The sequence below is a fragment of the Orycteropus afer genome, unplaced genomic scaffold (assembly GCF_000298275.1).
Source record: "Orycteropus afer afer isolate SDZICR_OR568_19922 unplaced genomic scaffold, OryAfe1.0 scaffold00201, whole genome shotgun sequence".
Classification (NCBI taxonomy): Eukaryota; Metazoa; Chordata; class Mammalia; order Tubulidentata; family Orycteropodidae; genus Orycteropus; species Orycteropus afer.
The window spans coordinates 5,643,425-5,655,390 of record NW_006921788.1 but is presented as its reverse complement, the minus strand read 5'-3'; the positions used below and the strand labels follow the sequence as shown (position 1 = coordinate 5,655,390).

General features: G+C 41.8%; 1 protein-coding gene across 1 annotated transcript in view; it reads left to right on the top strand.

Moving 5' to 3' along the window:
* The window catches only part of LRIG1 (leucine rich repeats and immunoglobulin like domains 1), a 168,373-nt gene that overhangs the window by 47,767 nt on the left and 108,640 nt on the right, over positions 1 to 11,966 (top strand). Inside the window, exon 2 of the mRNA XM_007948092.1 lies at positions 6,257 to 6,328. Within this exon, the coding sequence (XP_007946283.1) occupies positions 6,257 to 6,328 (72 nt within the window). The remainder of the gene's footprint in view (positions 1 to 6,256; positions 6,329 to 11,966) is intronic.

Below are 11,966 nucleotides of genomic sequence, written 5' to 3'. Positions count from 1 at the left end.
TGTGGACTGTGATGGTCTGTTGTCTCCGAGGCATCGTGGCATTGTTGTATTTAGATCTCTGTTAACTGTTTGTGAAGAGTAGCCAAAAGTGATTCAGGCTCTTCTTAGTGGATTTTTATCGTTGGCCCGTTGGTGGAGAAGGAGGTAGTGGCTCTAGCTCAGTAAGTGGAGTCGCAGGAGGTGTGGGTGTAGTTGTGTCTTTTGGGGACTGTTGTTGTCTCTCACTCAGTTAGATACAAATTACAATTGAATAACTATCAAAAACTTTTCAGTCTTGCAGGTCCAGATTGTCCTTGGAGTTGCTAGAAAACAGAACGTGTTCTTAGGCCCCAGGAATCTGCGAGAGCACTGTCTCTTTAAATATCCAAAATAGTCAAGCCGCTTTTAAAGCTTCAAAATGGCGGCGTCCTCCAGACCGGCAAAAGTCCACAGCTCAGCCTGCTTTTCTCTTCACCTTCGCCGTTTATTCCCCAGCCACCGTTCACAATCCTCCATGCGGTCCCTGGCTAGCAGGGCTGATTTTTTGGTTAATTCTTAAGTCCTACCACCACTCGGGAATGTCCAAGCTGTCTGTGCCGTCAGGGTCGCTCAGGATCGCTGGCAGACCGCAGCTCCGTCTGTCTCCTTTTTTGATATTTTCAGGCAAATTCTTCTGCTAGTTGGGGTTTAGTCCACTTCTATATCCTTCCCTTCAAGGCTCAGAGGTCCAGGATTATCTTCTGTGTTGTGTTAATTGGTTTCCCTTTTCTTTGTTGAGGAGGGTCTGTCCAGTCTTTCTGCCTAGTCCGCCATCTTGCTGGACCAGCAAATTCACTTTCCATACAGCAGTTCATAGCCACTTTGTCTCATGACATTGACTACAGTTGACACAATGCAACAGCTCTCCTCCCACTTCCTCCTGATAGTTACCTCTTCCCTGTGTCCATTCCTCCATGTACTCCTGCCCCCTGACCTGTCTCCCTGTGCATAAGCAGCCATTCTTTATCCCATGATTGTTCTCTCCAAGGAGTGTATCTACCTCAGGTAAGTGTTCAACTCTTATGCCTGTCTTTTGTTTGGCTGGAAGCCACAGGTGTGAGTTCAGTTCCAGACCTGAAGGGCAGCTAGGGTCATAGTCTCAGTACTTCCACCAGGCTCTAACCTGGTCCCCTCTCCCAAATGATTTTGAGTATTGTTCCACATTGTTCTCCCTCTCTATCCAGGATCTCCTACAGAGATCCCCCTTTTGAGCGGTTGACAGTGATAGCTAGGCACCATCTACTTCTTCTGGTCTCATAGTCATATAGGCTGTGGATCTCATCGTGTACCAGTCAGTAGGACTAATTGTTTCCATGCATCTTTGGTTTTGTTCATTCTTCTTTGCTCTGGATGAGGAGAGACCCATCGTTGTGTGTAGATGGCAGCTTGCAAGATTTAAGGTCCCAGTTGCTACTCGCCAAAATAGGAGGTGGAACAATATTTGTGTAGTATGTTATGCCAGTTGAGCTTGATGGTCCTGAGACCACAGGTTTAACTACTGGGTCCCTCTGGGTAGCTGGCTACGACCAAGAAGTGACTACAACTTTGTCCCTTGTCAGCCCTACTATATGCCTGGGAATTCAAATCATACAAATACAGTTATAGGACCATTGTCTGCGAACCCTATACATGGTCTTGGGTACACTCCCTGCTTCATGGACATACCTAATAGTTCAACCTGTCCACCCATATACCCATGTTTTTGGCAGACATTCTTTACTTGTTTAATTAATGGGGGGCTGAAATTCTTAGTTTAATTTAAATGTGGGTAGCCACGTGGCCAGTAGCTACCATATGTGACAGCACAGCTGTAGGTAGTGGTGAGGATTTCTCAGTATTTAAGGACTTAGCTCTTGTAATTATGTGGAGTCTGGGTAGGGGGTCTCATCAGGAAAAATGTTCAGTGAGCAGTCTCTTGTGCACTGTTAAACACTTTGCTTTTCGGACATGCCTGGTTAAAACTTGAGCTGTTCCCTGTGGAGGTGCCTGTTGTGTGTTCTGCAAACTGTGAGCCGCATGGTTATCTTTCAGCAGATTAACTGAAAGCCTATCTATGGCAGGGCTCAATTGTTCGATGATCTGCGCACCCTTTGTGCAGGAACAGGGAAAATTTGTGTTATGACAATGGCTGACAAAATGTTTAATGAAAGCTGCAATTGGCAGTAACTAAATTCCCTGAGGTTTCTTTCCTCCCCTCTTTGCTACTGAAAGGTGCAGAAATGCTTTTGACAGCATCTGCGCTGCTGACAGATAAATTGTTTTGACAGGAGAATCTGAAACCTTCAACTGAAGAGAAATTCAGATGTTGGGCCTGGTAAGGGGTGGTCATATTTGTAGAAATAAGTGAGATGCTTTAGATTTGTGTGCATGTCAGCTGCCACCTGAAAGAAAGGCCTCCTTAAGGCTGTTTCCCTGATTAACCCTTTGAGGGTTCTTGGAATCTGAGGTGAGAATTGACATTCCTCTCTACAGAGCTCTGGGAAAGAACTTAATTGTTGAGAAATTGAGTATTGTTACTTAGTATAGTAGTCAAAGGGTGGAAAAATAAACACTAAAAATTATATTGGGAGTTTGTTTTTCTGAAATGGGCGAACAAGATCGTCTGAGGATTGTATTTTGGATTGTGTAAATATATACATATATAAACCCACATTCACTGCCATCAAGTCCGTTCCAATCATCTGAGGGTTGTATTTTGGTTTGTGTAGTAAGTATATATATATATGTATATATGTGTGTGTGTGTGTGTGTGTGTGTGTGTATATATATATATATATATATATATATAAACCCAAACTCACTGCCATCTAATCATTTCCAACTCATATAGACCTATAAGGGAGAGTAGAACTGCCCCCTACATTAGTGAGGCTATAAATCTTTATGGAAGCAGACTGCCTCCTCTTTCTCCTGTGGAGCAGCTGGTAGGTTTGAATCATTGACCTTTTGGTTAGCAGCCAAATGCTTTAACCACTGTGTCATCAGAGTTCCTATCTATCTATAAATAATGTATTATATAACTATAGAAAATATGTAGCGACTATAGTAAATATTTTCCCCATTTCCTAATAAAAGCCATGAGGATCAGCTGCTTGTTCTAGGTCACAGGACTTATTTCACGTGCTTAAAAGTTTGAGCAGCTCTGTGTCCACCAGTCAAAATGTTGCAAGGGACCTGAGCTTCAGCCCCTGTCTTTTCTTTGTCTTGCTAGTAGGTACTCTGAGGGGGAAATTCTTTGAAGACAGCCAGCGTGCTGATCCTCATTTTTTATACGTTGCTTTTCTGGTTCATCAAAAGTAGAAAAGTCACTATATTCAGACTTAGTGGGAGCTTAAATTTTCATTCACAAGTATCTTTATTTTCTGTTTGGTGGAATCTCACCATTAAGTTCTGATACTGATTATGCAAGACTCTCAAGTACCAGCCGTTGTCCTGTCCACTCCAACTTAGGGCAACTCTGTGTGTCAGAACTGTGCTCCATAAGGTTTTCATTGGCTGATTTTTCAGAAGTAGATCTCCAGGCCTTTCTTCTGAGGCACTTCCGGGAGGACTTGAACCTTAATCCTTTCACATTTAGCAGCTGAGCACATCAATATTTGCGCCACTAGGGACTTTTGTTTCAAGGAGACTTATCTAAGAAGAAGAACTTGTACAATAGTTTTGAAATTTAAATTTTGTCTGTTCCTTAAGGGAGAGACCAACCAAAGCATGTCATAATTTAAAATGATTTTATTCTAATACCCAGTTGCTGAGAAATATGGACACTGGTGGGATGGCAAATGAGGATGTGGTTTTATTCCAGGTAATTAAAAATGGAGCCACCAGTTAATTGCCTGAGACCCAGACCTATTGAGCAGCAGCTCCAGCCCTGGCCACATGGATGAGCCAGAAACAGATTGTTCAGTTTGAACCTTAATTGCCTCAAGAGTTGGAGGCCTAGAGCAGAGGTTGAAAGCTGGCAGTCTTTAGGCCAGTTGTCCACAGATATGTTTTGTTTCGTTCACCCAGGGTTACTCCCCCCCCCCCTTTTTCCTTCTAAAGAATTGAAAGATGTCACATAAGAATCCAGATGGTGAGCTTTACTTGAAAAAGAAGATGATTGGTCTATGCTGGCTCTCGTTTGTAGAGCCAAGGATCACGTACCCCTGTGGGTGGGTAGACACCATTGTATTACCCTAATTGTACATCTAGGAGGGTCACCATCCATTTTACTTGCTTGCCCCTCTGGCTCTTGCCTTGTGGTTTCTGGGGGTCTTTTCCTAAGGTCTCCTGCAGCTCAACAACTTGCATCACTGTGATAATGTGAAAGTTAACAGTCACTGTTAACTCACAGAAACTTTAGACACAGGAAACAATATTCCCCTCTCCCATTTTTTTCCCGTATGATAATGTGCTAAAATAGAGGAAGAAAATTTCTGTCTGTCTCTCAGTTTGTGAATTTTCTTTCCCAGGTTTTGCCGGTTGGTTTCTGTGCACTCATTAATAAATATCCCCAAGCTCAGACAAGCTCACACTTGATTTCAATATGTGGTTTAAAAAATTACTACCTTCAATCTTTATAGTAATATAATCTCTGGACAAATTGCTTTTAATTCAGCCTGTGCCATGAACACAGATGTGCCATTAGTTTTGAGTGTAGTTTGACTTTTATTTAGATGAATGTCTTTGAGTTCACAGTGAATGGCTATTAGCTTTAGCCATTGATTTAAATGTCTCTAGAGTAAGTTTAAAAGACACTTGCCGCTTACGTGACACTGTGCCCCTTCAGAGACAACTGTAAACTCATGATTGGCAATACTGTTAATTGGCAGTAATGTACAATGGAATTAATAGCTAAAATGAAAAATAACCTCTTCAGCAAACACAGGCCTGGGTGTACTTTGGTAGCAAGGAGCAAGGTGCTGTGCAAAATAAGTTAGGGCCTGTGTGGATCAAATCCTTATGGATTCTGTTGCTGAGAGAATCAGCTGGTCTGGATTGAGAGTGTGACCAGAGAAGCTCAGCTATGCTGACATTGCCCTTGAGGGTATAGCTTGGTAAGGAAGGGAAGAGCCAAATGCTGTTGTCTTAAGAATGGTGGTCACATGTAGACAAATACTGTCACCTTCAAAGGCTGCTTGTGTGTGAGGTTTTTTCTGCCTTTGGCTGGTGAACCAAAAACTCGTTTCTGTCTAGTTGTTTCTGACTCACAACGACCCTTGAGGACCGAGTGGAACTGCCCCACCGGGTTTCCAAGGCTGTCGTTCTTTAGTGAAGCAGAATGCCTCATCTTCCTCCCGCAGAGCTCCTTCGCAGCCCTTGACCGCTGGTGAACACCACCATGAATTTCCAGTGACTGTGGCTCCTCTCTTCTGTGTGATTATCATTCCCCATGTTTATTCACTGATGGTGGGCATACTGTGGCAAAATACAATTACAATTCAGGATCTTCTAGTGTTTACTTTCTAAGCAATCATGTGAATTTTGACTGTACACTTAAGCAGCTTTTAGCCTTAGGTTCTTCTTTAGACCAGAATTTCTCAACCTTTAAATGCCACTATTGGCATTGAGGGCTGGGGAATTCTTTACTGGAGGGGTTATCTTCCTGTGCATTGTAAGAGGTTCAGCAGCATCTTTGGCTTCTATCCCCTGGATGCATATTAGCACACCCTCTCTCCATCCCTACCACAGTTGATACAACCAAAAAAGGTCTGCAGACATTGCCGTATGTCCCCTGGGGAGCGTAGTCATCACTGGCTGAGCACCACTGGTTTAGACATGAAGGGTGGGTCTCTCCCCTTCTCTTTTCTTTTGCCACTGCTTGATGTTATTTGATGCTTCAGTAAAACATTAATTTAAAAAAAAATGCCATTAAGGATGGCCTTGGACTTGATATGGTGCAGAGTGTTCAGATCAGGACATTCTAATGTAGGTAGAGCACTGGCTCACCTTAGAATTGCTTGAAAAATTCTAAGTGGTGAAATGGTATTGATTGAAATCCATTTTGGTTTAGCCAACCTCAGGTGATTTGAGATTTTAGTAGCGGTGCTTTGAGTGACTGGTGTATGGATGTAAGTAGGTAGGAGATATATCTATAAATCTCATTATCGATAAGGTTACTTAAAATAACATGGCAGCAGGAACATTTCTGAGGGAGAGGGCTTGGTTGTTTTTGGGTGGGGGGCAGGGTAGATTCTTGAAACTTGGGTATAATGCCAAGTGTTGCTTTAATTTTTCTTTTCCTACTTCTTTTTACCAGAAACCTGAGTTACAACAAGCTTTCTGAAGTTGACCCTGCTGATTTTGAGGACTTGTCGAATCTACAGGAAGTGTGAGTGCTTTCCCTAAACCTCTGGGGGTGGGGATGGAAGGCCGTTGGGTGTGGAGAGCTTTTAGGAAAACCTTCTTACATTACAGTGTTACTCACTCCCCCAGATCAGCAGTGTAAACATGTTGGAAGGAACACTGCATATGGATTGTCAGTAGCAACTCTTACCACTTCCTTCCCCCACTACTTTACTGCAGTGTGCTCTTCTTCCTAGGCAGGCAATAAAGAGCGTGTTACAACCCAGCTGGTGTAGAGTTACTGGAAACCCTGGGTACATGGTGAGCATATAAGGAAGCCTCTCCCGTACGGGAGACTAATGAAGTTCACATACCTGGGCTGTACTTTTCCCGGTTCCCAGGGAAATAGAGCAGCCTTCTTAGCAGTGGCATATGAAGCTAGCCCACCCCTTCTGTTTCCCAAAGCAAAGATGTGCAAGATTGGACAGTGGAGACTTACCTTTACCTTCCTACCTTCAAACAGAGCTGGGCATTACTGCTTTGGAAGCTCTTGGCTTGCGGCCCCTTGTAGTGCCGTTTAAATCAGGCCAAAATCTTTTCTTCTTCTTTGTTTTAATGTAAAGAATTCTGCCTTTAACATGGCTATTACTATTATTAGGAATTTTATCTCCAAAGAGACTGTATAGAAACTTTTATATAAGCCATGAATAATACCCACTGTAGAAAATTTGGAAATTGTAGAAATGTATAAAGACCAAATAAAATCACCAATATTATCACCCAGATATAATCATAGTGAACACTTGTGAAAAATTTGTACTAGTGCACATATAACTTTGGGATCAAACTCTGTGTATGATGGTTTTATATCTTGTCTTTCCCTATTCTTTAAATTTTTGAACAGTCTATCATGTCAATTAAAAATTTTTGCTTACCATTTAAATATTTTTGTAAAACTACTGTTGTTGTTGTTATGTGCCATCAAGTTGGACCCGACTCATCGTGACCCCTCCTTGGGTTTCTGAGGCACTATGGAAGTAGATTGCCCCACCTTCCTTCCGAGGAGTGGCTTTTGGGTTTGAACTGCCAGCCTTCTGGTTAGCAGTCAAGTGCCTTAGGCACTTTATTCACCCATCACCTATTGTTAGATATTTTTATTAAAAATTATTACATACTTCTTTTATACCTTGTTATTATTGAAAGTAACAAACAATTCTTGTTAGTTATCCTTTGATTCCATTGTTGATGATTTATCTAAAGAAACTATTTCATCAGCTGGTACAAGTTGCAAAATGCTTGCATTCCTTACCTCCATCTACAAATTCTTGATTTGGCTTTTATAAGTTTGGTGTCTGTTTTAAAAAGGTATAAAATTCCAAAGCTAAAAGAACCTCAGAGTTGAAAGTGCCTTGGAAATACTTTATCCAAGGGCCTCATTTTTTGACAGAGTTATCAAGCCAGTGATGGGGGAAGGAGATATGAAAAGGATCACCCAAGATGACCAACATGGTCCGTCAAAGAGGCCAAAGGTTCATAATCCAGTGCTTTCCTCTACTCCAGGCTGTCTTCAGTTCTTGTGATTGAAATATTCTACTTCAGTGTGTTAAGTCTCAAAGCATAGTGATTTCCTTTAGAATTGAATGAGATGAAACTTGGGATCCTTCTTCTGGCATCATTCAAGCTACCATTTAGCATTTATTTGAGCGCCTGCCATGTGCCAGACACTCCTGTAGGTGCTGGGCGTACAGTGAACAAGACAGATAAATAGGGCTGGGACCACAGCAAGGCAAGGGAGGCACTGGGCTTGGGTGCAGAATATCAGACAAATATTTTAATGTAATATTTAAAAAATCAAAATTAATGCCCCCCCCAAAACCCTACATGATGAGCAAAAATAACAAAAATTTAAAGACAGTCTGAGTATTACTGATATTTCTTTTTGCCTCAAGCTCTTTCAGTATGCATGGCACCATTGCCAATCCTTTCTTTATTTAAAATTTTTCTATTTTGTTCATGCTAGATTAAAAAAAATACAGCACTCAAATATTCCTGATCTTTAGCTGCTGTGTTTTTTGGCAGCCCCTTAAATTTTGTGCCCCTTTTCACCTACACCTATCCCTGAAGACAAATCTCTCCTCTTGTATAGTTTACATGAAAGTAAGACATGCACAAAACAAGGAAATCAGTAAGACTGACTGGTGGTTAGTGTTCTGGGGAAAATTTAATAGGGTAATGTTAAGTCTCTTTTCTTTTGTAATTTTGGAGATGCGGTAACTGAGCTAGGGTGGTCAGGAACGGGACAGTTGAGCAGATGTGAATGCACTAGACAGGGGGCTCCAAGTATAAGGAACTCAAGGCACCACCAGGGTCAGCTGTCTTGAGTGAATGAAGGATGAGGGGATGTGATCAGGGTTGGGATCCTCTAGGGCCCTATAGGCCATGATGGATTTTATTTTCAGTCATCATTGGACCCCTCTCAACTGAGAATTATCCACTAAGCTGCCATCAAGGCACAATAGTTGCTCTGGTGAGTATTTTTAAGTGTTGTTCTCGCTAACTCCCTTGTTCCACCAGACAGGCTTTTAACTTTGTTTGGCTCCATTGACCCTCCAGGCTGTAGTTGTCTTCTCTCTGTGCTTTTTGGAGTTTATGCTCCTTCCAGGTAACAGAACTGAAAGCGTCTGATTTCTTCCTGTCCTTGGGGATGTTGGTTGTGAGCCTTAAAAATTTTATTTTTTTTTGGGGGTGCATAATAGCTGTCGTAAGCATAGCACAGTGTGCTAAAACTTTTGCAAATATTACCTCATTTAATCCTTGCACCAATTCTATGATCTAATTACTAGTCCCACTTTACAGAGGAGGAACTTCGTGAAGCTTAGAGAGGTTAAGTAAACTTATGCAGTGTCACATGGTGGAGCTGAGAGTTGAGCTCAAATCTGTTTGATTCCAAAACCTATCCATAATATGAGGGTGCACTACTTTGAATCTTTATATTCCTCATCTTAACCCCCAACATTAAAAAAAAAGAAAACCCATCCTTTATCTTCTTGTACCAGTATTTCTACCCCAGTCTTCTCTTTCTAGTACATAGTATTACCTCTTCTTCCTCCAGACCTATTACTGAAATCCACACCATCCTTCACATGTGTAGCCTTCCCTCACCCCTCATGACTTTTCTCCCACCTCTGAACCTCTCCTCTGAACCTCTTACATTTATAGGCAGTATTATGTATTTAGTGCCATGTCATGTTCTTTCTGTTTTGTGTAAATACTCTTTGTTCCTGCTGTTGCACTCATGAAAATTTATAATAAGCTAGCCATTGCTCTAAGCACTGTACTCATTATTAATATCTCTCTTACCTTTTTCAGACAGTGGAGAAAGAAGCAAGGCATAGGGCTTTGTTGAAATTGCACAGCTGGAAAGTGGTAGTGGTCTGAACTCCAATCTCATACTCTCCATGGCAACACTACTTTCCTCAGTGTAGGAATTGTAAAGGCAGAGATCACATCTTCCAGATACAATATCATATATAGTAGGAAACAATCCTGGGTTTGAGTTCTGGTTCAAACTCCCTTACTGGGTCTGTGTCCCTGGACAAATTACTTAGCTCCTTTGTGCTTCTGTTCCCTCTCCTGTAACGTGGAGATGATAATACATTATCGGGATTATTTTATAATCATTAGTTGGAGATGATAGACATAAATGCTTAGGGCCTGTTGCATGCAAAGGGCTCATTTAATGTTATTTCTCTTTTTCTTTTTCTGCTTACAGAACCACATAGCCCCCAAACTGGTACATTATTAAGAAACAAATATTTGAAACCCTTGTCACTATGACTGCCTCCATTCCTTGGTGTCACACTCTGTCGTTTGGGATAGATGAGATGAATTCACTGATGCCCAGAGAAGTGGAACTTCTCACTGATAAAGATCTAGGCCTTAGTTTAAGGAAATTCTAGTAAGTTGTACAGGCAGAAAGATGCTATCAGGAGTGGGGAGGTGGAGAAGTATATTGAAGAGAAGAAAAAAAATCATAGTTGACACACAATTACTCCTAAATTAACTAGGCTCAAGTGTTCCCCAGGAGCTGTCAGTTCCCCTAAGCCCTGGAAACCTCTGCGAAAGAGAACCACAGGCTGGCCAAGCAAATGAATGGTGGTTTTACAGTGGTTTTATTTTGGAGGCCCTGAACCATGTAACATCATGGCTGGTTGAAAAGAGAAAGCAAGCCTTGGGAGGCCCCTGGAGAATATGAGGACACTTGTGCAGCTGCTTCCAAGCCACACTGTTGTCACTGCCCTCAGCTCTGAGGAAAGCCCGCCAGGGGGTGTCTCCAGTGAGGGGTCCTGGCTGGAAAAGCTCCTCTATTAATAAGAGGGGCTATTTATATATTCCTCTTTAAAAATGGATCAAGTTACTGGTGCCTGGCCTGTGAGCACTTGATGTGAGTGTTGTGTGCTTTCCACGGGCATTGACCTAAAATGTTCCTGAAGGCAGTGAGTGAGAAATCCTTAAGTGTGCCCTACTCTTGGGTATTTATGGATCCCTCTCCTATGTCTCAGGTGTGTGAGGGAGTGAGTGATGGTAGTATGTTTAAAGAAAGGGTGAAATAAGTGATGTAGTTTTGAGGCACTGTTTTATGGCTATTACCACCATGTATTATGCGTTTACTTTATATCTGGCTATAAGCTCTTAGGTTTAATTATTTCAACTGAATCTTTCAACAGCCAGTGAGGTTAGTACCTGTATCATTTACATCTTTTTGGAAGAAAAGGCTAAGGTATAGCAAGGTTCAGTGACATGCTGAAGATCATTTGATTGGTAAAGGGTGGAACTGAGATGGAAAGTATCTAGGTCTGTCTAGATTAAAAATCCAAGCTGTATAATTCCCGCTCTGCTGCTCTGTAACTGTGCCTCATTTTCTTCTTTTAAGGTGAGGGTGATAATTGAGTACCTTCCTAAAAGGCTTTGTATGTAATTCAGTGAGTTACTACTGTCTATAAAGCACTTAGCAAAGAGCCTGGCATGGAGCAAGCATTAGACCTTATTATTATTATTTAATATAGTTAAAATTACTATGTCCTATATCATTATACTGAAATAACTTTATCTGGTTGTCTGGCATAGTAACTATAGATAATAAAGCCTCACCAAGGTAATTATATAGTATATGTTATTCTTTTTTTTTTATTATTATGATTTGGGTGAAGATTTACAGAGCAAATTCACTTTCCATACAGCAGTTCACATATACTTTGTCTCATGACATACCACAGTTTACCACAATGCAACAGCTCCCCTCCCACCTCCTCCCCACAGTTACCTCTTCCCTGTGTCCATCCCTCCATGGATTCCCTGCCCCCTGAGCTGTCTCCCTGTGCATAAGCAGCCCTTCTTTCTCCCACATTTGTTCTCTCCAAGGAGTGTATCTACTTGAGGAAAATGTTCAACTCATATGCTTGTCTTTTGTTTGGCTGAAAACCACAGGTGTGGGTTCAATTCTAGACCTGAAGGGCAGCTAGGGGCCATAGTCTCAGTGGTTCCACCGGGCTCTATGGGACCAGCAAACCTGGTTCCCCCTCCCCTTTTTTTTCCCTTGCAAATGATTTTGAGTTTTGTTCCACATTGTTCTCCCTCTCTATCCAGGATCTCCTACATAGATCCCCTTCCAAGTGGATGACAGT